Source organism: Anabrus simplex, chromosome 4 (genome assembly GCF_040414725.1).
Source record: "Anabrus simplex isolate iqAnaSimp1 chromosome 4, ASM4041472v1, whole genome shotgun sequence".
NCBI classification, from domain to species: Eukaryota; Metazoa; Arthropoda; class Insecta; order Orthoptera; family Tettigoniidae; genus Anabrus; species Anabrus simplex.
In genome coordinates, this window is record NC_090268.1 from 20,922,780 (window position 1) to 20,948,447 (window position 25,668).

Consider the following 25,668-nt stretch of genomic DNA (forward strand, 5'->3'; position numbering starts at 1 on the left):
TTGCATTGCGACGCTGCTAAGGCGTATTTGGAGCACCATGAGAGTGAAGGATAGACTTTCTTGCGCCGTACCATAACCCTGGACGAGACATGGACCAAATCGTACCAGCCAAAACTGAAACACCAATCAAACGAATGGTGTCATAATGGGTCACCACGAAAGTCGAAAGTTCGTCAGAGCCCCAGTATGGTGATCCTCGTGTACGGCTGTGATGGTGTTATGCACAATATTACTGTTTGTTTTTGGAGCACCTCCTGCGACCAGCTCTGAGAAAGAAGCGGCAACACTTTCTGCAGATTCCACCCATCATTTTGCATGACAATGCTCTGGTGCATACAGCGCAAGTTGTGGCCGATTTGTTCGTCGATGGGACTGTAGAGTACTGTACCACCCACCATACTCCCCGAACTTAAGTCCTCATGACTTCGATTTAATTCCGAAGATGAAGCAACCACTTCGTGGTATTCGCTTCAGAACTGTTCCGAAGATTCGACAGGCAGTAGACCGCTCCGTTCGCACCATCAACAGAACAGGCTTTGCTAAAGGTATACTATGACTTCCACATCGCTGGCAATGGGTTATACACAACGTTGGTGACTACACTGAAGGACAGTAAAGGTTGCTGACATGTAACTTTTGTATCTGTTGTAAATAAACAGTTGCCACAAGTTAAGTTCCAACCTTCGTAGAATAGGTAGTAAAGGAAATCAAAGAAGAATTTGGAAAGGGAATTGCAATCGAAGAAGAAATCAAAACTCTGAGATGATATTGGAATTTTATGTGGGTCTGCAGAAGATCAGGAGAAATTGCTGAATGGTATGGATACAGACTTGGATAAGGAGTACGAGATGAAAATAAAATAAATAAATCCAAAACAAAAGGAATGGAGTGCAGTTGAACAAGGTCAGGTGATAGAGTAAATATTAGATTAGGAAACGAAGCCTTAAAGAAAGTAGATGAATTTTGTTACTTGGGTAGTAGAAAAACAAACGATGGCAGGAGTAAGGAGGACATAAATGCAGACTACCACAAGCAGAGAAAAGAGAGAAGGAAATTTGCTCATTTCGAACATCAATACAGATATTAGAAAGATGTTTCTGAATACTTTCAACTGGAGCAGTGACAATGCATGAAAGTGAAACATCGATAATAACTTGCTCAGAAAGAAAGATAATAGAAGCTTTTGAAATGTGGTGTTGTTCCAAAAGAATGCTCAAGGTAGATGGGTAGGTTGATCCCAAATGAGGAAATACTGAATCGAACTGGTGACAAGAGAACGATTTGGAAAAATTTGAGCAGATAATGATATAGAATGATAGGATACACCTTAAAATAATAGTTTTTTGAGGGAAATATAGACGGTAAGAAAGGTAGGGGTAGACCACGGCATGAATATACAAACAGATAAGAGCAAATGCAGGATGGAGTAGTTATATAGAAATGAAAACATTAGCACAGGATAGGGAGACAAGATGAGGTGCATCAAACCAGTCTACACCCTGATGACCCAAACAAAAATAATAAGAGGGTTTACCTCCCACTAACTACTTTTATGGCTTTTGGAGTCGCCTAGGTGCTGGAATATTGTCCCGCAAGAGTTCTGTTACGTGCCAATAAATCTGCCGAAGGAGGCTAGTATATTTAAGCATCTTCAAATATAACTGGACTGATCTGCGATCGAACCCATTACTGTCGGAAGGCCAGTGCTCTACAGTCTCAGCTACCCAACCTGGTCAACGAGAACTGATGTGGATACGGAACGGTATATAGAAGAAAAATCCAAAAAAATAGTTCTAGTCAGAAAAGAAATTGTAGGAAGAATTTTGAAATAAAGTGGCAACCGGCAAATGCTGTATGTCGTTGGTTTTGCTTTAACTTACCTTGTCATGTTCTGCGGACGTGCTGACTGCATTTTGAATATCTCAAAATAGTTTTTAAGTTACATTAATAGTATACATATCTTGCATGTAACTTTAAAAACTGAAGACGTACAGATATTTCCTGCCCTAACCTTAAAATTCACAATGTTTACAACCGTGAGTATACGTCATTAAAAGTATCCGTTGCCATAGCGACACGGTATTCTGCGAACGTTGCATATGTCCCTGCTTTCACGGAGCAGCGCGCCGAAGAGAATGGCTGCCGCAAAGACTGTCGGGAATTGCATGATAGCGCCTCTGGCGGTCGTAGGGTAAACTAAAATTACCGGGCGGGCAATTTCAATCGTTTAGCGCGTCGGATACCCAGGTTCTCGTCCTCCCTCCACTCTTAAATATATTCATTTCTTTTCTTTCATATGTTTCTTCTTTCCTTTCTTTCTCTTACTTTTTTAAAAAAGTACTTCATTCTGAACCAATGATACACCTGAAGGTTGGCCTGTGCTTTATTATTAATTTTTTTCTTCCTGGAGAAAAGAAGCTTACCAGCCGGAGCTGCATATTATAATCTTATTTTTACTCATTCACAAAGCCATGAAGGAAGGGATTAACCGGACTGGCCTGTGCTGCTTTTTTCTGCTGAGGAAAAAAGAAGCTAACTTGCAAAGGGAGGGACGGAGGAAGGAAGTGACCAGAAGGTGAGTGGGATTGGCAATCCTTATCTCTGATTAAGAACTACGACAGAATTGATTATTTTCACCTTGTTGACTTATATTCAAATCTCTATAGAACACTTTTCTGCCTTGTCAATACTTCACATTTTATTATATTTAATTACCGTACATGTTTCGAGAGCCAACTACTCTCTTCTTCAGCGGTGTCAAACACTAATCTTTGGACTTAGTGCATTGGTACAAATAGAACAATTATATATAAATCTTGAAATTGTTACAATATTTCTGTGTTAGAAATGACACTAACATCACTCACCTCGTACCTCAGTCCCCTTTAACACACTGAGCCATCCTCAACAGTCAATAGTATCAAGATATGCCACTTATGCAGAAAATTAAATATAAATACAATGTAAGAAAGAAAGCCATACACAGGAACCAAAATGATAAAAGGAAACTCATATGCTAAGGAGGGAGTTTGTAGGATTCAAAGGTAAATTGAAATTAAACATGATCTTTTGATTTATGGAGCTATATTCTACCTACTATCCACAGTATTACAGGTACAAAAATTGTGTAGAAATTTCCATAAATTTCTTGTGATCACAGTATATCATAACTTCATTAAGTTACATTCAGTAGTGTTAATCATGAATGAATATTCATCAGCCAGAAAACAATACAATACAACACAAAATCATTCATTTATGAAAGAAAGACTGCAACTGTCAAGTTACAACATAATAAATACTTTTCTCTCTTTTTGCAGTCTAACGTTGCACTGACACGTCAAAAGCTTATGGCAACACCATTTGTATTATCTTAAGAAACTTACTATATGATACATCTTTCAGTCTGTCAAATGAGACACGTAGGGCCACACTGAGAAATTGATATTTGTACTTCTTTTGTACCTGCTAGAGGATGGCAAGTCTCTGGCAGAGCAGTGTTTGAAAAAACCAAGACATGATAGCACGTACTCTGTTCCTACATATTTCATCAAAACACAACATATCATTCAATCAATCATCTGCATTTAGATAATAAACAATGTCAAGCTACAAAACTGTATGCATTCCTTGTATTTACAGTACTTAAAAATGTTCTATTTCATGTGACTAAGATATATCTAAATTTCTCTGCTACAAGGAAAAGGATAGTAACACGAATATGTTTATGGGCTTAAAAGACAAGAAAGTGATTACCGATTCTGTGATTGTTCCCCTCTTAAAACATGCAGGAAATACAAATAATGCTTCCTTTCAGTCCATCCGCAGGGGAGGAGTTCCAATAAATTGAAAGAAACATGTAGCATCAGGATCTAGTACAACAATACAGCAGCTGATCCAGCACAAAACAATCTCATGCCATGTCACAAGATAGCTCAACCTATTAAGTTTTACGTCCAAGGAATTGGCGACGATGGAATAGGAAAGGCCTAGGAATTGAAAGGAAGCGGCCGTGGCCTTAATTAAGGTACAGTCCTGGCATTTGCCTGGCGTGAAAATGGGAAACCACGGAAAACCAGGGCTGCTGACAATGGGACTCGAACCCACTATCTCCCGATTACTGGATACTGGCCACACTTAAGCGACTGCAGCTATCGAGCTTGGTGATTCAGTACTGTACTGTACAATAACCTTTCATGAAAGGAACAATATTTCACATTTGTTACGATTAAAAAGAAATACTTTACAGAAAAAAAATATATATACAAATCTCCACCTTATCAATACAAATTTATTTTACATTAAGCAGGTAAATATATAGTCAAATAGTCAAGACTAGTTTCGACCCCTAGGGGGTCATCCTCAGTTGACATGCATTAAAAATTGTATTGTTCATAAAAACATCACATATAGTGGTAAAAGTTTAGACTAATTTAGACTGATCATTAATGTTGGTATGTCTAATGCATGACTAGTGTGCATCGTTCATGAAGACACATATCACCTTACTGCTACTACCATCCAATTTTTAGGTTATATAATATGGAACACACATATGTTTGTGTAACTCAACAGTGGCAAGTTCACTGTTGCCACTGTTGAGTTACACAAACATATGTGTGTTCCATATTATATAACCTAAAAATTGGATGGTAGTAGCAGTAAGGTGATATGTGTCTTCATGAACGATGCACACTAGTCATGCATTAGACATACCAACATTAATGATCAGTCTAAATTAGTCTAAACTTTTACCACTATATGTGATGTTTTTATGAACAATACAATTTTTAATGCATGTCAACTGAGGATGACCCCCTAGGGGTCGAAACTAGTCTTGACTATTTGACTATATATTTACCTGCTTAATGTAAAATAAATTTGTATTGATAAGGTGGAGATTTGTATATATATTGTTTTTCTGTAAAGTAATATCCATCAATACGGAAATGAAACTTATAAATAACAGTAAAAAGAAATACGACGTGATTATACAATTAAAATCATTTATTTGACTACACACTGAAAAACTATCAGACACTAAAGAGACGTAAAGCAAATAGCAAAACTTACTGAATCACAGTCTCAGATATCTATTATTACCGCACTTAAGTTCGTAAACTCAATCGTTACCTCTCTGTCGAAGTTCGCTGAGAGAGCATTAGAAAACTTACCATTTTGTAGCCTTTATTTTAGTTTTCATGTATATATCCTATATATCCTATATCCCACAAACCCAGGTGTTTGTTGTCTGTATTTTTTTGCCCCCACACTTTTAATTCCCAATTGCCGCTACTGTGTATGTATGAAATTGCGCTGGGGCGTTACAAATCATGTCATTGTTTTCTGGACTTGTATGTCATGGTCCAGGACCATTGAACTAACATGACCTACAAGCCCGGAAAACACTGACATGATTTATTTACCAGTTTTCAATAATAAAGAGTTGTTAGAAGGATTTCCATTGTACGTAACTTAACATTCCCTCCTTTTGAGAAAAGCTACATTACAAATGCTGTATCTTCCTCATCTTCTTGCAAGATGGATTGAACCCTGTAGAAGAGTTGACCCTCCATCACTGCAGCTGCTAAGAACTAAGTTCTTTCGCTTACAGAAGTGGTAAACCCACAACACATCCCACCTCGTTCCATTTATATTCCAAGATGATGTATGCTTTAACTTCCTTCAGAAGACAAGTTTCATGTGCCATTTCCTCAAGCTTCATCAACAATATTTCTGATGCATGTAAGGCAGCACCAGCTTAGGATCTTCCGGGGCATTTTCCTTCAGCTGGATGAAACAATGTTCAAGAAGAGGGGAAGAAGAGGTCAATGTAGATGTACAAGCTGTGCACGGATATTTACGGAGAATTTTCCGTGCAAGATAGCCAGCAACATAAGCAACTGATTCTCGCCCACTTTTAAGAATCTTTTTTTTTTTTTTTTTTTTGGGTATGGGCTTTACGTCGCGCCGACACAGATAGGTCTTATGGCGACGATGGGATAGGAAAGGCCTAGGAGTTGGAAGGAAACGGCCGTGGCCTTAATTAAGGTACAGCCCCAGCATTTGCCTGGTGTGAAAATGGGAAACCACGGAAAACCATTTTCAGGGCTGCCGATAGTGGGATTCGAACCCACTATCTCCCGGATGCAAGCTCACAGCCGCGCACCTCTACGCGCACGGCTAACTCGCCCGGTCTTTTAAGAATCAGCCCCTGGCTTGAAACTTGTGACGGTCCAGCACAGTGTTTGTACGCCGAGTTAAACACAGAATCTACCTCAGCGGAAAAAGACTATGTCCTGCAGTGAATACGCCATTGCTGGAGACTGCGTTCTAGACCTAGACAGAAACAGGGAAAGATCACACAGGAGATCATCACCATAATCCATGCAGTTCCCCCTCCCTCCACAACTGGAACTGAGAAGATTGTTTACAATGCTGGCCTTTAATGCTGGTACAAATTGCCAGCAGGTAGGGTTGGTGTTCTTACACCCATGCTGTCGAATGACACCGAAAAGATTTTCAAGGGGATCTTGGTTCAGATTCTGAACGCAAAGGTTCTGAACACCCTTATCCCGTGAAAGCCTTCTCCACAGCATTTCAACAGCACGAATATCATTAATCCAACCATCCTTAACTTTGTTACGTGATTTTCCAAAGTCCCATTTGTCTATCTTTCCAATCATTTTCTCCCAAAATTTCCAATGAGTTGAATTCTTAGAAAGCCAGCATCGCAACATTCTGCCATCTTCAGGGAATTCTGTGCGGCCATTAAAGCTGTCAAAGAGCTGGTCCATGACACCACAAAACTCCGAGATATTTGTCATCTTCAAGAACAAGGTGATGTTCACCATCCTTTCCACTGTTTCTGACTTGGCCAGCCACCATTTCAATAGCAGCCGCCACTGCACGACTGAATACTTGGGCTGCCAATTTCACTCACATGTCCCTATAACCTGTAGGCTCAATGTGGTCTTTTGTGAGCCTGTGACATAAGCGGAATGTCATCTGCGAGTCATATCGGAACAATCTCTCTAGATATTTCCATTCCGCTTTCTTCCCAGGTTCATAAAACACTCCATGGTTAAGCAGGTTATTTCTAGTCGTCTTCAGAAGGTGGGGTGGATCAAAGATTGTAACAATCTCCTTTTCCACCAAGAAGAACGGACCATGACGGTCAGTGCGAGTCTCACTGCACAGATCATGTATTGCCTTGGTGTTTGTGGGACCCTGGTCGCACACAGTTGCCACAATTTCCAAGCCAGCTTTCTGCAAAGCACGAATGACATCCTTTATCAAAACTGTAAGTTTCTCAGCAGGTACAGAACCTCTGAAGAAAAAGTAAGCAACAGGTTGCTTCCATTTCCTGAGGAGACCTCTAACCATGAACACCAAGGCATGATCATTTAACGTTAAGAATTTCATACTTAGGTTCCGTATTGAAACAAGATTTACATCAAAGAAAGGACAATAAGTTACACCTTTTCAATACTATATATTGTGTGAAAGTTTTACATTACAGCTAAAACATCCCAACTTTTGTACATTCGGTACCGGTTTCGACAGATTCTCTGTCATCATCAGCCAAGGATAATTGTACAAAGACAAGTATAAATCATGACTCTTATGGTGTGATACATCTACTACCAACTTGGCACCTGAGGTTCCGACTTGGATCAGGATCTTTCCAAATCATTTATGTATTCACTCCGATACATCTACTACCAACTTGGCACCTGAGGTTCCGACTTGGATCAGGATCTTTCCAAATCATTTATGTATTCACAACTTACAACATAAGATCTTCAAGTACCACCTTAGCAAGAACCTCAATTACTATTTTCTCAAAATGATATAAACCAACATTCCAGAATATAAGTCAACATATTGAACTGTTCAATGGACACTCTAATTATCAACATCAATACGTAGTGAAAAATTAACTCATCTATTTCTGCTTGCATTGAACATTTTAACATAATTCTTCCTTTCTTAAGTCCAAGTTGAAGCTACAATCAAATTTTATTGTACATATTTTATGTGGAACACCATTTGACTAAATGTTTGTTTACCTTTTTAATGTGTCAAACATGGCTACATAACTTCAACAAATCGACTGGTCAAAAAGTTAAAATATTACAGATTTAAGCCTACAGTCAAATTTCACTATAACTATATATTACAAAAACAGAATTTCTCTCAAGTTACCCTCTTAATTAGAAATATTAAGGTGTACACCTTATAGAAATATGACTATTCTCATTTTACTGACCTTCAATCTATATATGTATATACTATTTTAATCACACAATGTATATTTTTAATTCACCATTGTAATCACACTATAAGAGTCATGATTTATACTTGTCTTTGTACAATTATCCTTGGCTGATGATGACAGAGAATCTGTCGAAACCGGTACCGAATGTACAAAAGTTGTGATGTTTTAGCTGTAATGTAAAACTTTCACACAATATATAGTATTGAAAAGGTGGAACTTATTGTTCTTTCTTTGATATAAGGCATGATCAGCAAATCTGTTGGTACGGCCTAGGTGTCCATAGTCTTCATACCCATCAATTTGATTCAAACTCACGTTGTAATGAAGTCCAGTGGACAAAGAAACTTCATCAAACATGAGGGAACAAACTTTCTGATCACTACTCATAGTTCTGACTCAAGATTACAACTGTTTGAAGAAAGCCTTGCCAATGCCTGTAGGAAAAGGAAAGGAATTCAGCATTCTGGTAAGGGTTCGAGGGGAAGGCATATAGATCAACTTCTACAAAAGACGATAGCAACTAGGGCTACGCTTAAACAAGCCAAGTGCAACTGCCTTCACCTTGGAGCTCCAGCGCCTATCTCGACCTAACTTGGAAATATTCTTCACCAAGTCAGCATTTAATGCTGCAAAGTTACGATGCTTCGAGAAAATGTTCTGCAGGGAAGTCACCAAAGATACCACCAGATCTTCATTATTTCCCTTCGAACTATTTCTCAGCATCTTGCACTTTGTGCATAACTGTTGCAGCATTTTTTTCTGAATGATTATTCTCTTGAACAGTGTACGCTTCCTAGGAGTTCTCTCTCTGTAACTACGTGCTTTTATGAGAGATAGAGCTCCTCTCTGTTTGGAAGGTGTACACGGTGCTAGAGGATTCGAAGTTACTTCAGCAGTAGGTGTTGAAGGTCCAGGTAAGGGCTCTGCTGCTGAAGGTACCTGCACCTGAAATGCAGGAATCTCAACAGCCTGTGGAGTACTATTGGCACTAAGAATAATATCAGAAGACGAGTTAGAAGATGAAGAAGGAGGAAAACATGAAGAAAAAAAACACTGGGTGTACAGCAATTAAGAGTAGTAGTAGTAGTAGTAGCTGCAGCAGCAGCATTACCAGTAGTAGCAGCAGTTCCAGTTGAAATAGTAGCAGCAGGAGTGAAAGTCGTGGTGCTAGCGGTAGTAGTAGTGGTAGTGGTGCAGGTGGTGGGAGCAGCAGTAGGCGTAGCAGGTGAAGCACCTAGCCGAGAACCACACTCATTATTATTTATAAGTTTCATTTTCCGTATTGGATTCAATGTATAGACTAGAAAAGTGTTCCACCGATCAATACTTATTTATTGTAAATGGATTTTACACTAGTACCGGTTTCGGCCTTTCATATCTAATTGATATCCAACTTCGTCAGGCTATGCGTATTGTATCCGGCACGCTGTACTCAACTCCACTGCAATGGTTACCTGTCCTTTGCAACATCTCTCCCCCTCATATAAGGAGACAACAAGCACTTAATAGCTGATGGTGCAGAATAGTAAAGAATGAGGCCCTTCCTATACATCAGGATATAAAGCAGCACACTACAACTAGGCTGAAATCAAGAAAACCAGCGTGGAAGACAGCTTTGGACCTCTCATGTCTTCGGCTCAATCCCAGGAATGCCTGGAGAGAAGAGTGGAGGATGTCACCACCCAGTGGCTTATGCGATATCTCCGACCCCAGCATGAAACTGGCTGGCTTTAGTCTGCCCTGTGCTGTTTGGTCAACCCTGAACAGGATCCGATGTGTCGGTAGGACTGGCGCAGCCTTACATCTGTGGGGATGGGTAGATTCTCCCTGCTGTGACTGTGGTGCTCAAGTGCAGTCTATCAAGCACATAGTTCAAGAGTGCCCCCTACGTGCATTTCCTCGCTCTGTGGAGGAATTTTTTGAAGTAACACCAGAAGTGATTACATGGATAAAAAATTTGGACATTAAAATATAAAAGTGAAGACCTGATGCTGTCACCAACTTGTATATTTGTATATTTTGTATTATGTTTGTATATTTTGATTGTCATGTACGCATCATACGCTAATAATAATAATGGCCATCATCAGCTAGTACATAATATATTACAGCCATTAGACAAAATCACAAAGATGTTATGTTAGATCATCCGGATGTCCAATGGGGAATGGAAATAAAATATATTGCAGTAGTGTGGGGTTAAAATATCTGTGATCAAAGGTGGTGGTGAAAGTTACGATAAACTAAAACTTATTGAGTGTACATTGGACATGAGTACATTAAACACATTCAAACATATAGGCCACAGTATAAAACACTAAATTTTTTTTAACACATTAAAATATGCTACTACAATTGTGATTTTGTCTAATGGCTGTAATATATTATGTACTAGCTGATGATGGCCATGAAAGGCCGAAACCGGTACTAGTGTAAAATCCATTTACAATAAATAAGTACTGATCGGTGGAACACTTTTCTAGTCTATACATTGAACCACATTCATGTTGAGGCACACCTATATGAAAAAAAATCCTACTAAGAACGGTATAATTTTTTTCCTCATCTACTACAGTGAATGCAGGGTAGGGCCTATTGATTTTCAAATCTCATTATATAGTTCATTCATAAACATTTTAGGTATTCATGGCCCTCTATGGTTGTTAAGATAGGATAAACAGGAAGAAAATTACAATGAGCACATTGTCCACTTCAATTTGTTAAGCACTTGAATACAATGACATTATTAACTGTATTGAGAGATGTTATACAACTGTTTTGGCTTCATTCACGTTTAGTTGGAATTAATGAAGAAAATCTCAATGTAATTGCAAATCTGATATTCACCGACTTCAAAAGATCGGCAAAAGTTCAGAACAGGTTACATTTTCCAGCACACTCATCTAGGCGTGATTGCACTGTCATTTGTTCCTCTCTTGCTCGTGTCTCGCGAAGGGCTTGATCGTGCAGTGGACAGAGCTGCCAACTGTTCATATAAAGAACTAGTCCCAGTGCAGCAGCGCTACTTTTGACAAAGCCATTGGTCTGGATCAAGCAAAGGAGGTCTGGGGGTGTAAGCCCCCAAGCAGCTCCATTGTTCTGCATTGGTTAGGGTAGGTTAGTGACAAAGCCATTGGTCTGGATTGGTCAGACCAATGGTCTGGATCAAGCAAAGGGGGTCTGGGGGCGTAGGCTCCCAGGTTAGAAGCCGTGAAGCGGCCCTAGGCCTCTACTGTTCCGCATGAAACCTCCAATGGTCTGGATTGATTAGGGTAGATTGTAGTGTCAAAGCCATTGGTCTGGATTGGTTAGACCACTGGTCAGTGACAAAGCCATTGGTCTGAATCAAGCAAAGGGGGTCTGGGGGGGTAAGCTCCCAGGTTAGAAGCCGCGAAGCGGCCCTAGTCCTCTAGTATCCCACATGAAACCTCCAATGGTCTGGGCAGTTGTGTATTTCTTGTGCGCGGGTTGGTAACGGAATTCATTTACATCATTGCTATGAGTGACGTCATATCCCATTGCGTCTCACCCAATGGAAATGCTGGAATGTATAGTAATTGCCACGTAAGGAAATACCCCAGAAAGTAAATATCGCCGCCTGATGCTCTTCTTTTCTCTTTTTTGTAATGGCTGATCACTGCTGCCAACATGCCTGGTTACATATTAATATCATCAGACATAACCATAACAAACTAACCTCAATGTAAACACCGATAATGAATGTTTCCCTACCCTAGTAAATGATAAATAAGATGAAATAAATCAAAATAATTATGAATATCTCTTCAATGAGGAATTAAGGAAATAAACACACTTTCTCACTTAAATTATCTGTCTTTATTTTGATATACAGTAGGCGTACTATAACCATATTCTTGAAAAGAGGGGCGTGTTAAACGATGCAATTTATTTAATAAGTCTTTGCAGTGTGATTTTCGAAAGTTCCAGACATCCAATGACTTCCCTTTCTTTTGCGCGAATTTTTCCTTCTCTCTTCAATACCGGTAACCAGTAAGGAGAGAGATTATTGGGCATATTTTCAGCCTGCAGGCTGGTTATATCTTCAAGCTTATCAGGAAACATATAGGAATACTAATGTGCCAAGCTCCGTGAACGGAATTTAGGTCGGCTTTCAAGTTCACTGCGGATTTGAAAATAATAATGTTATAAGTTATACTGCCAAAATTTCGTCCCGCAAGAGTTATTTCATGTACCGGTAAATCTAGACATGAGACTGACGTATTTGAGCACTTTTCATCATTTCACAGAAACTATGTTATTAAATGCATTATCCGAACATGCCACAATCCTACTTACCTGGTATTAGCCAAATAGATTTACAATCCCACAGAAAAAGAAAATATGCTTTAAATATTCTCGCAAATGTATCACTAGTGACTTTAACGGCGATGCGGTGGCAACACGCACTTCACGCTAGAGCAGTGATTGAACGTTGCCAACGTGCCAGATTAACGGTAAATGTAAGACGTCGTATCGGCAAGTAGGGTCCCTAAACTGTATGGTTACCGACACTGAAAAAGACCCAACAGCAAGAAAAGTCACTATAAATCAATATATTAATATTACAGGGGAGAAAGGGTAAGGTTGCACCCTTAGGGTACGTCATTACACGGAGAGGACTATAGTTAGGCGATGGACTATGGCGCGTGATGAAATGTATTAGGTTATAAAGGCAAAATTACTTCTGGGGGAGGGTTTCTTAGCTGTCGCAGTGAACACATCTCTCCTCTACAAGGTATTCCACTTAAGATTTCCAACATATTACATCCTTATCATGCTATAAAAGTAATGTAACCGTTACTGAATTTCTACCAAAAGATCCCCCATATGCTGAGAGGAAGTTGGACTAAAATTAAAAATAGCACACTGAAATGATGAACCAGACCAAACGACAATACAAGGAGCCCAATAAACAGACTGGCGATTCACAGTTTTCCATCATAAGTTATGCAGGCAAAAAGGTTTCCATGAGCCCTCCATAGGCTCTGTGAGCATCCTGTGCAGTAAACAGTATGAACGATATCATTTCAGCAATTGTACAAAAAGAGTAAAGCCATTGATGGATTATAACAAGGAATAAAATTTGCACATTTGTGCACTATTCTGTTTATAATAAATGTTAGGAATTTCAGCCACACTCTGCCTCTAGAGATGTACAAATCCCAACTTAGAGGTAAGGCAAGACTAGGTATGACAGGCATTATAGTAAATTTCATTATGAGAAGTGAGGTACCCCCTCATCTGCCACTGATGAATTTATCATAATTACCTCTGGAGAGGATTTGAAATGAATCGCAAGAAAATTTGATAGGTCACTACTGTGAACATTAAGATAACAACAACAACAATTACTTACTTCTTTCTGGGACAGCATCTTGATACGGCACCCTTGATAGCGGTCCTGGATAGCTCGAGCGACGAAAGTGCCTCGAACACACAAAACGGCTCTTCAGCTGCGTCGAAGGAAGCTGCCGCAACCTTTCAACTCCTACAACATCCAACCACTTTCTGCAAATATCAAGTCTAGCAACAAGGAAACGATGAAATAAGATTCCCTGTTGCTGGACCTCTTCGCTGTCTGCGCAAATGCCACAGATCTGACACTTTGCGTGCATGGTCTGAGACATGAAAAGAAATAGGAGAAATTAATCAAGGGGACTTTCATCAGTTTATATTTTTACCACTAATTTCCATACCCTCCATCAGGAATAATATAACATTACAACTGAATTTTAAGGTGTCTGTTTCAAGTGGGCTTATATAACTATCTTATCAACCACCATGCAAAAAGCTGACAGACAAAAGAAACATTTTTTTGGGAACAGAAGTAGCTATTAACTTAATAACTTCATTAACCTCCTGTGGCCTAGTATCCTTTTAATAGGATTTTGCTTAAAAATAGAATTGAATATCGAGCAAAAATTATTCAAACAATAAAATAAAATAAATAGAAAATTTAGGCCTAGGTGATTATGTTTTAATTTATCGGAAATTCATTTGCCTTGGTGTGGTATGTTTTCATGTTATGGCCTCAGGTGGTTAATAAAATAAGAATTCTTACCTCAAAAATATTGTACTTCTTCAAACAGGAAATGGAAGATGAACGAAGATAACAATACAAGTGTTACAAGAGTGGTCATTCCGCGCGGTCCAAGTTGCGTTAAGTTGTCAAACAGAATTCTCTTTGCACCTGCAGAATGTGAGCCAGAGAAAATGTGAGCTGCGTAATTGATTCAATCAGGACGGGAATTTTCTCAAACTCAAATCGACCAATAGCAATCGGGAGATGTTTGTACCAATAGGGGCTCCCGTATTTGTCACGTGAGGTTTGGTGAAATGACGTAAGGTACAACAGCGATACATGGCGGTCGTAGGGTAAAATTACTCAGTCTGAGCGGGCCCATTCTCTTTGGAGCGGGCCCTTGGAAGCGTAGGTTCTATGCGACTGTCACCCCTATACAACCACCAAAGAGAGTGAGTGGCCACTGCCACCTTATCACGGAGAGGAAACCAGGAGGAAGCAAATGAAAGTAAAACAGGAAAAGCCAGCGTTTTGACTGCCTTTCTTTTTTGTGGATTGGTAGTGCTGGAGGAATTTACAAATGGCGCTGTGTTGATATGTTTGATTTTTTATAGTATTATTAATTTTTGGTTAGGAGAATGTGAGATGCTGATAATCTATTTTTGCGAAAGCCAGATGATGTCTACATTTTATTAAACGATCGTGCAAATGTACCATTATGTGCATACGTATGCTCAGTATCAATGACACGTTTTAAAGCTCTCATCTCTCTTGGGTATCGAACTTTTTGTAATGGTTTAGACGTAGACGTCAGTTAGGCTTTAGTAGGCGTTGCTCGTATATAGATCGAATATTAACACTCATATAATTTCCATAATTATTCTACCCAGAAATATTTAAGAAACATGCGTTTTAATGACAAGGAACTCGCTGAAATAGGTATTGGTCCAGTAGATTTGGAAGGGAGACTTAATCACCGTCGACCAACAAGTGGGAATTTCAGTCAGTCAGGTGAGTTGCTTTTAATTAGCGTAGTTGTGAAATCTTATTTATTAAAATGATAGAAGTTCTTAAAATAACATATCAGTATCTCTCAATTTATTTCTGATTTACTGTATTTCTGTACTCCAAAATTAAAGTCTTAATATATTGATGCCAACCTGGTCATCTTGGAGTGCTATTTGTGTGGAAGTTACAAAAATTAGAATACTGATAATGCTCATGATTATTTGCCAGAAAATGAGGTGTTTGAGAATATAGTTCAGTCTTGTGTAGGCCTATTAGTTTAATGGAAAACAGAAAAAAATATTTTTTTTTCACTACAGTTATTTAAAACTCAGTCTCATTTAGGCTGTCATTGTAGGCTGTTTAGGTTCCAGAACACACGTCACTTAAGTTGTAACTGTACCATTCTGATCTGACCAGTAAGTGGAGCACTATTTTTTATTTAAAGTGTGTCTTCAAATCAGTGTATCTTACCCTAAGTTCAGTAAGCTCTGGGCTTTGCTTGTAAACTTATATCAAAGTAAATAATTTATAAAAAGTAAAGTAAACCGGTGTCCTTGTCCTAAGGTGTTGCAACTCTTTTCAGGCACACCTCCAATGGAGGTGAGCTGCATGTACTATTCTAACCACCTACCAGCCCTTCTTCCGTTGTTAAATCTCTGTTAGTATCAGGAATCGAACCTGGGTAAACTATGGTCAGTTCGTAGAAATTGTTGTTTGTGCACACATTGTGATGGAAATCGAGCACTGCACAGCAGGTAATTCGGTGTCTCATATCATAGGCCTAGTTTGAGTTCGTCCATCGAGTAGTTAACATTGCAAAATGAATCAAGCAGAGAAATTGTTCCAACTAATTGATACTTTTTTATTTTGGCTTTGGCAAATTTGATTTACAGGTAGTACATGTTTTGTTTAGATTGACTAAATATCATCTGCAACACTTTTTTTGGTGTAGGTAGAAATTCATAAAAGTACAGACATATTATTGTCTGACTCATTGGCTGAATGGTCAGCATTGAGGCCTTCGGTTCAGGGTTCAATTCCTGGCCAGGTCGGGGATTTTAATCACCTCTGATTAATTCTTGGGGACTGGGTGTTTGTGTTTGTTCCAACACTTTCCTCTTCATATTCACACAACACAACACGCTACACTACCAACCACTACAGAAACACGCAGTAGTGATTACATCCCTTCATATAGGGTTGGTGTGAGGAAGAGCATCCAGCCGTAAAACAGTGCCAAATCCACATGTGCGACACAGTTCGCACCTGCGACCCCACAGGTGTAGGAAAAGAGGTAGAAAAAGAACCAGAAAGAAGAACAGAGACATATTATTCCATGTGAATCTTAAAACAAATCTGTAACATGATGTTAATTGTGAAGCCTATGTGCTATGCTGCAACAGTATGTTTGACCTTTTGTCTAATGTTATGAATTAATCCATTTTTTATCCAAGCAGAGGAGCAGACAACCCTTCTGAAACGTTTTCAAGTGTTTCCATGTATACAGCTGCACGACCACTTTCTAAAGGTGCGAGTGATAGGAAAATGTTGAAGTTCCTTACAAGTCTTACATAGAGAATTAGTTCTTCCACAGATCCACTGATTCATCCAACAGGAAACTAACACATACCTTGCCAACCTGCCCTGATTGAGCCCGAGCTCCCTGAACTGGTTCATTGCTCGGCTCGACTAGCCATTCCGTCTCTCTTTATCTTGCTCGCTCTGCTTCTCGCTGGCACAGCTACGCTGCGTGATATGGCAACCACATTCAAACGCAGTTATCTAGGAAACATAGCGACTCACATACTATACCTGGTAATGGTGAACAAGCGTGATCCTTATACATCTGCAGGAGGAACACTGTGGGAGGACCTTTACCTTGTGAAGGAAACCGAGAATAACAAGGTGCTGTGTATGGTCTGTCATAGCACTGGATTGACAAAAGCGTACAATATATGATGACGGTATGACAACTAAGTACACGAGTACATGTAGTACTATTGTCAGGGATGAAAGAATCCCAAGCTAAAGGATGAATTGCTGGATAATGATAAAATAAATATTAGTAATAATAATGTTAATAATGTTATTTGTTTTACGTCCCACTAACTACTCTTTTACGGTTTTCGGAGACGCCGAGGTGCCGGAATTTAGTCCTGCAGGAGTTCTTTTACGTGCCAGTAAATCTACCGACACGAGGCTGACGTATTTGAGCACCTTCAAATACCACCGGACTGAGCCAGGATCGAACCGGCCAAGTTGGGGTCAGAAAGCCAGCGCCTTAACAGTCTGAGCCACTCAGCCCGGCATAAATATTACTAAAATGCGCCATGTTTAAAGAGATTTTAAGAGTATCTGATGCTGCAGTATGTGCAAGTTATAACATTGCACTTAATATTGCATAGCAAGGTCGACCATTTGCAGATGGAGACTTTGTCAAGGAATGTATGATTTCAAGTGCAGAATTGTTGTGTCCATTGGAGGTCCCAAAATTTGAATCAGCCAGTCTTTCCGTCAATACCATACAACATTTACAAACAGGAGCTTTAAAACTGAATTTGAATATACGGTACTTTGGATGGGGTAGTTATCCCTAAAGATGGCAAGTGCAAATACTTAGGTGTGAGATTTGAAAGTAATTTGCACTGGAAGGGTCATGTTGATGACATTGTTGGGAAAGCATACAGATCGTTACATGTCATAATGAGGTTACTTAAAGGATGCAACAAAGAATTAAAAGAAAAAAGTTACTTAAGTATGGTTCGTCCATTATTGGAATATGCAAACAGTGTTTGGGATCCTCACCAAGAATACCTAATAAAAGAACTAGATGGTGTGCAGAGGAAAGCAGCAAGGTTTGTAACAGGGGATTTCAGGAGAAAGAGTAGTGTATCAGAAATGTTAAAGGAACTTGGTTGGGAAACTTTAAGTAACAGAAGGGAGAAAACTAGACTTATAGGATTATATAGAGCCTATACAGGAGAAGAAGCATGGAGAGATATCCGTGAGAGGCTTCAGTTGGAAAATAATTATATTGGTAGAACTGACCACAAGTACAAAATTAGAAGGAATTTTAGCAGAAGCGATTGGGGTAAATTTTCATTCATTGGGAAGGGCGTGAAGGAGTGGAACAGTTTACCAGGGGTAGTGTTTGATCCTTTTCCAAAATTTGTACAGATATTCAAGAAGAGAATAAACAACAACAGAGAAAATAAATGAAATGTTAGAGGGCATTCGACCAGTGCAGGATATTGTAAATAAAAAATGTGTGTGATTAAATTAATTCCATCCCCTTGTCTATGGAGTTTGGACAGCCCAAGTAGGGGACTGCCTGTAGGGGTGAAGTACAGTGGGGACTTCGAGGGCCCTGGGACCGCTACGGTAGCTGTGAAGGCCCTTCAGGAACTCTGAAAAGTGGTGGCAAAAGGGGCTCTGGTTAAGACGCAGCAGGTCGTTATGCTACTTAGGTTCCAAAATGGGTAAAATATAAATATGTAAATAAATTCAATGTTAATTTTAATCTTATACCAGTTGTATATTATTATTAGAAGTAATTTCACATACTGTATACGAGTTGTCTATGTTTGCAAGATATTATATAAGTAGAATTTTGTAAACAATATAAATTTATTAAGGATGATTATTAGCGTAAATTGTATAATATTGTATTCTAGGAAAATTTTCTTCGTCTCTTGTTAATTTAAAATTTAGTGCTTGACAATAATGTATTTTAGTGTACCATTTGCCACCGAGGTAGACACCTCATTTGCAAATAAAGAGATTTTGATTTGATCTCATTGCATGTAGGATCTAGGTGTAGACGTGAAGGACCAATTGAGTAGTTGCAAAGAGTTTATATTTTCAATGGCATTAGATGAGGGTGCTGATGTCAGTGATACGGCCCACCTTGCTATCTTCATAAAAGGAGTGACAACCGATTTTGATGTCACAGAAGAGCTGCTCGACTTGGTCCGTTGAAGGATACAACTGGAAGTGATATTTAAAGAGGTAATGTAGGACCTGGGATTACCATCGGAAAAGCTTTGCGCTATTGTTACTGATAGGGCTGGTGCCATCTTGTCTGAAGGGCTAGGATTTGTAGGAAGACTGAAAAGAAAAGTGTTGGCCACCAGGCTACCACCAATTAGAGTGGCACATTGTCTCCTGCTGCAGGAACAACTAAGATATGTGCCAAAACCTTCAATAGCTTTCAATCAAGTAATATTTAAATCACTATAACAATGATTTATTATTGAACAGTATCCTTATTCAATGCGTTATGGTTAATGCGAATTAAAAAAAAGAACATTTTAACATTCATAACATCATTTTTGCTTCAATTTTAAATGTTTTTAACAATGTGTTATGTCAGTTTTAACAATCAACTTGTCTGACTCGTTGGCTGAATGGTCAGCGTATTGGCCTTCGGTTCAGAGGGTCCCGGGTTCGATTCCCGGCCGGGTTGAGGATTTTAACCTTCATTGGTAATTCCAATGGCCCGGGGGCTGGGTGTTTGTGCTGTCCCCAACATCCCTGCAACTCATACACCACATACAACAACATGAAATTTATCTTTTGTGGTAGCTTTCAATCAGTTTTAAAAGTTGTTACCTGTTGTGTCAATTTCTGTCAAAAGCAAGGGCATAACCATCGCCAATTCAAAGGGTAAAAAAATTGACACTAAATAAAATAAAAAATTGTGAATTAACCTTTTTAGTGCCAGGCTGTTTTAAGGGAAAATGTAGACTTTCATAGAAAATAATATAACTCCTCTATTTTTAAAGATATGAAAGCAAAACTTAATCAGGGAGTGCAAAACATAGTCATCTAAGTGAAAGTTAACTTTCAGATCATTATGAAATTTATTCCTCACATTATTAATTAATTAAAATAATTTATTCAGAAAAATAAAAATTGTAAAATTTTATTATTCTTATTACCACATGCTTACAAATGGAGTAAAAACGAACACATTACATAATGCTAGAACCAAGAGACGCATTTTATTTGTTCTAAAAATGTCTCCAGGGGTATAAAAAAATCCAAAATTCTAAAATCTAGCATATTGAATATACCAACAATGGCAATCACACAAGTAAACACTAAGGATGACATTAAAAGTAAGCAGCTGGTGAATAGTGAGCTGAGTGGTGACCTCTCGGACTTCGTGGACAGTGATTCCGATCTCGGTGACGAATCAAGTGCTGATTTTGCCTCAGACAATGAATTACCTGCGCAGAATATGACTGTACATAACCAAGCAAGTTATAGTGATGGTGCTGATAATAATAGTGACTGGGAGGAAAGGAATGTTGATGAGGACAATCCCGCACTGCCTCCACAACAGTTCCTGGACTCATTAATTCTTTAACATCCTCCTCTTTTACACCACTCTTCTTACACTTCGACGCCATGTTGTTACGAGTCGCACGTAAACAAGTCAGTTCAAGGAACTTTAAATATCGCTCGAGATCATCGATTTTTGGTCTAGAAGCCTATCAAGGAATAAAGACACTAAGTGTCTCAGAGCGACGCTGGTTAGTTTCCTTTTTTTTTGTTTGAGGATCGCTCACAGCGACTCTGGCACTAAGAGAGTTAATCTAGCTAAAAGAGAACACTTTTGCTACAGCAAGTTAACAGACTGAAACACAGCTCCTATTCTAATAATAATTCAACACAGTGCGGTAGCTCTTAAAACACTCATGTACATGCAATGCTACCTTACCCTTATCACATTGGTAATGAGATTCACCCATGTTCTTTCCATTGCGATTTTTCCTACAGCAGACTTTTCACCTTCTGAGTGAGACTTTATTTTAATGTGTGTATTATTAATTTCTGGAATATGGAAAGAACATTGTAGTAACTTTTCTGTATATTGTAAAGGCATATGGCAGTGTCTCAAGGAATTTGGTATGGAAAACATTGACAGAGGCAGAGATTGGGATTGAAACAATGCAGATGGTAATGGCATTGTATCAAAATTGCAAAAGCTGTGTTAGAACCAAAGTGGGTTAAACTGAATTGTTCAGAATTGAGACAGGCTTAAGACAGGGAAGTGTATTGTCTCCCTTACTCTTCATTATCATCATGGATAGAATTCTACACAATGTCAAGGAGAAGATGATGGGCAAGCAACTTAAGTCTATGCTCTTTGCTGATAACAGGGTAGTTTGGGGAGATAATGAAAAGGAAGTACAGACACAAGTTGATTTATGGAATGAGGAAATAAGAAATTTTGGAATGAAGATTAGTGCTGCGGAAAGAAGACTTTGATAATGACGAGAGGTAACAGAAAATCCAGTGGAGGAAATGAACCTCTTGAAGTAGTGAAAATTTTTAAATATTTGGGCAGCATGATGTCACAAGATGGAAATTTGGATGGAGAAATTGATTTAAGAATACAGCAGTCTTCAAGTTTCCACCAGTGTGTGGGAAACATTGTATGGAACAAAGATGTGCTAATGAAGTGCAAGAAGGTTTTATACTCGTTCTATTTTAAACCTATACTGACCTATGCTTCAGCAGCCTGGACGTTGACTAAGCAGAACCAAAGTAATATACAATATGTGGTTCTTGAGGAGCATACAGGGAAAGACAAGATAGAATACAAAATGAGGAAATAAGGAGAAGCGTGGGAGTGTGTGAACTTCGAGAAGAGATTGATATACGGTAGTAAAGCTAAAATGGTTTGGACACATGATGGTAATGCCAGGAGAGAGAATACCAAAGAGAACATTCATGAATAGGGAGATTGCAAAGAGGCCTAGGGGACGGCCTAGAATGTGATGGAGGAGCTTTGTTGTGGACTGTATTGCAAATAGAGGAGTGGATAGCAATAAAGTACTAGAAGAGGAGTGGTGGAAAGATCGAGTAAGGTGGAGGGCTTTGGTACACTACCCTACTCAGAGAGAATCTGAAAAAGGGAATGGATGTAGGAGAAGGGAAGATTATTAATTTCTCATAATTGATCCTTGATGATTAGGTTAAGGTAAGTGAGTTATTCATTGGAGAGAGAGGATTTTTTTTTTTTTTTCCATTTGCTTTACGTCGCACGACACAGATAAGTCTTACGGCGACGATGGGACTGGAAAGGCCTAGATATGGGAAGGAAGTGGCTGTGGCTTTAATTAAGGTACAGCCCCAGCATTTGCCTGGTGTGAAAATGGGAAACCACGGAAAACCATCTTCAGGGCTGCCGACAGTGGGGTTCGAACCCACTATCTCCCGGATGCGAGCTCATAGCTGCACGTCCCTAACCGCATGGCCAGCTCGCCCGGTGTGTTATTTTATAAGAGAGTTCACAGAAGTCCCACCTTACAATACATACATCAATTTAATTAAAATCAATTAGTACATGTTTTGTCCTTATATCATGGACATCATCAGCTAAAGCTTGATTAACCATTTTAAACGAAAATATTAAAGTATCACATAATAAGAAATAGATAAAACTATGTAAAGGCTAAAATATGAAGTCCTTGTGATAGCCGATTGACATTGTCACTGGCTTCTAATGAAGGCAGCTGCAGTTCAGATGGCAGCCATTTCACGTGAGATTTTGAAATGAGAAATTGTGCCTTTTTGTGGTTCAAATTCTACATAAAACTGGAGGTTTGTGGGACCCAGTTCTAGTACCTCGACATCCCTAGAAACTGTAAATGTAGTTAATGGGATGTAAAGCCAATAACATTAAAACTGGAGGTCCTGTGGCTATAATCGCATTGTGTCGCGTAAATGTACACGCTTACCTTAATCGTTACTAGTGATGGATATATTCCGATTAGTGTCAGATAATTGCAACCAGTACAGGTTGCAACAAACAGTATGATTGTCACAAATTATATATTGCAACGTGAGATGTGATGAGGTAGTTCATGCATTTTATTGCCTCAGTAGGCCAATGTTTCTGCAAATAGACGTGTTACGCCACTATACGACAATAGCTTTTAGTTTCAGCCTTTTTTGTACTTCATTAGGCATTAATTTAATATTCTCATTTTGACAGTGTATGTGTTTTACCTTCTTACAAAAGATCTTGATGATGTTTGTTGTTTGAAGAGGCCTAACAGCTAGGTCATTGGCCCCTAATGATACAAGGTGCAAAGAAATGAAACGATATAATTGGAACTTCAAAATGTATCCACTGACTAGAATCTAAAACGAATGATGATGAAAAAATGACCATGAATCCAAAATAATCAGTGGATCCCATTCACAGTGCCTTATTTTCTGGTTCAGGTCACTGGCCCCTTATAATAGTACTACTCACTGGTAAAGCAGAACCATGATGTTTCTGCTATAGTGGTACTAATCACAGGTAACATGGTAGTACTAATTGCAGGTAATGTAGACCCAGGGTATGTCACACATAATGGCACTACTCACAGGCAACACAGACCCACGAGGTTCCTTACGTAAGGGTACTACTCACAAGCAACGCAGACCCACGAGGTTCCTCCCATAGAGGTACTCACCACGGGCACCGGCTAAATCCGTGGTGTTCCTCTTATAGTGGTACTAATCACAGGCCATGTATACTCATTATGGCACCACCCACTGGCAATACAGACCCGTGGTGTTCTTCATAAAATGGTACTACTCCCCTAGTGATACTAATCAGTAATCGCAGACCCGGCTGGAAGCAAAAGCGGTACGAGTTCCTCAGGTAGTATTGATTATTGCTCGAAGAGGGAGCACAATCAGGCATATGTAGTAGTACTGATCACAAGTAAAGTTGACCCATGTTGATCATTGCATAATGGTACTAATCACAGATTGTCTCATAGTTCCTAAAGTAGCATCCCTTGGTCGCCCCTTTTATTCACATCTTTAGACAGGCAGGGGATACTGTGGGTTTATTCTTCATCTGCATCCCCAACCCACAGGAGTAACAAAAGATCTTGATGTGAGCTTTATTATTGCAAGATCAGTACTTTTTTCTGATATAATTATTTCCAATACTGTTCTGCTATTGTTCTCTAGTTATTTTCAGAGACTTACTATTAACATTATGTGAGTTACTTCAGGCTGTTTCAGAGTTTTAACTGGTGTTTTTTCTTTTTATATCTCCAGGTTTCAAGGAGCGATGGTTCAAATTAAAAGCAAATCTCCTGTTCTACTTTCGTATCAATGAAGTTGGGAAGATAGACTATAAGCAGGTAAACTTTGTAAATACATTGTTTTAAAGTTATGATGGTGAGGTTTCTTGCTAGAATGCATCTTTCACTGAATACAGACTAGTGCTTATGAACACCAGATCTTAAGGTACAATTTTGATTTGTGCTAGGGAAGTTGAGTTCCTCAGGGTAAATATCATGTAGTTCGATAAATTGCACATGTGACTTGAAACTTATTGTGTGGAATTTTGGAAATGGTATTGTGTACACAATGGAAGAGACGGATTTGTGCCATTTGAAAGTGGGTTGAACAGTTTATATCATATTTGTAGCACAGCTTGCTCTGTTGTTTTTCTCTTCTTTACAATATTTTTATGCCTCCATATTTTTAGAAATGGTTGTTCAAATTAAAAGCAATCTCCTGTTTTACTTTTGTATCAATGAAGTTGGGAGAGAGAGAGATGAACTTTGTGAATCACATAGGTGTTTGAGAGATCCGAACACTACATGCAATACAGAATTATGTATGTATGCTTTTATTTACTGTAGGCCTAAACAAAATGAAACATGCGTTATTATGATGGTAGGAAATTAAGTGGAAATTTTTTGATGTCTTTCATTTTATGTTTCACCTCACCAACGCCAGTATTGACACAGTGGATTCAATGATAAGAAAATTCACTTAAATATATTGTGGTAAAAATATTTTGTTGTGTAAATATTCATATAGTTCGTGCTCGTCTGATATACACAGGCAAAACATTGCTCAGCTATATGGGGTGCAGCATAATCCGATACCCCGTCCTGCCTGGGCCGATGACCCAGTTAAACAACAAGCATTATCGTCAAGCAACAAGATACCCCGTCCTCTCAAAACTTATACTTTAGATGCAAATTCCAGTTATGATAATTTGATGTTTTGGGAACAACAGTTCTTAGAAATTAAAAATGGAGTTAAAGATGAAGAAAAATTTGATAGTCTAATAGAGAAGTTCACTGAACTTTTGCATAGGACAACATCTAAATGCAAAGGTCCTGAACATCCAGCAGTAAAATATTTCAGAGCTCGAAGAGCTGGGCAAATTAAATGTGAATCTTCAAAATATTCTACGGTTTAGGGATAAGAAACAAAATCTGTATAAATATGATCTCATTCAACATTATTTCTATTATAGAAGAAAGAAGGGTCGTTCAAAATACAGTATTATGACAATTAA

The 25,668-nt window shown here is 38.8% G+C and overlaps 3 protein-coding genes across 3 annotated transcripts in view; 1 reads left to right on the forward strand and 2 right to left on the reverse strand.

Moving 5' to 3' along the window:
* Positions 1 to 2,090, reverse strand: part of Fam92 (CBY1 interacting BAR domain containing protein Fam92) — a 136,862-nt gene extending 134,772 nt beyond the window's left edge. The window contains exon 1 of the mRNA XM_068227343.1: positions 1,881 to 2,090. Within this exon, the coding sequence (XP_068083444.1) occupies positions 1,881 to 1,912 (32 nt within the window). The 5' untranslated portion in view covers positions 1,913 to 2,090. The remainder of the gene's footprint in view (positions 1 to 1,880) is intronic.
* A 1,468-nt stretch (positions 2,091 to 3,558) lies between these two features.
* LOC136872356 (uncharacterized) lies at positions 3,559 to 14,455 on the reverse strand. The gene is made up of 4 exons (XM_068227437.1): positions 14,364 to 14,455; positions 13,659 to 13,920; positions 9,393 to 9,515; positions 3,559 to 3,581 (listed from the first exon to the last, which is right to left on the reverse strand). Exons 2-4 carry the CDS (start codon positions 13,915 to 13,917, stop codon positions 3,574 to 3,576), a joined length of 390 nt encoding a protein of 129 aa, XP_068083538.1. The 5' UTR covers positions 13,918 to 13,920; positions 14,364 to 14,455; the 3' UTR covers positions 3,559 to 3,573.
* Positions 14,456 to 14,857: 402 nt separating this feature from the next.
* LOC136872357 (pleckstrin homology domain-containing family J member 1) overlaps positions 14,858 to 25,668 on the forward strand; it is a 33,753-nt gene continuing 22,942 nt past the window's right edge. Inside the window, exons 1-2 of the mRNA XM_067146166.2 lie at positions 14,858 to 15,335; positions 24,408 to 24,493. Of these exons, the coding sequence (XP_067002267.2) occupies positions 15,230 to 15,335; positions 24,408 to 24,493 (192 nt within the window). The 5' untranslated portion in view covers positions 14,858 to 15,229. The remainder of the gene's footprint in view (positions 15,336 to 24,407; positions 24,494 to 25,668) is intronic.

Excerpts from the sequence above, each read along its gene's own strand:
- LOC136872356 (XM_068227437.1), bottom strand. The coding sequence starts at position 13,917 with ATGCACGCAAAGTGTCAGATCTGTGGCATTTGCGCAGACAGCGAAGAG. Across the intron at positions 9,516-13,658 it reads AGATGCTGTCCCAGAAAGAA|GTGCTTCACCTGCTACGCCT; the intron begins GTAAGTAATTGT and ends GTTCTCGGCTAG.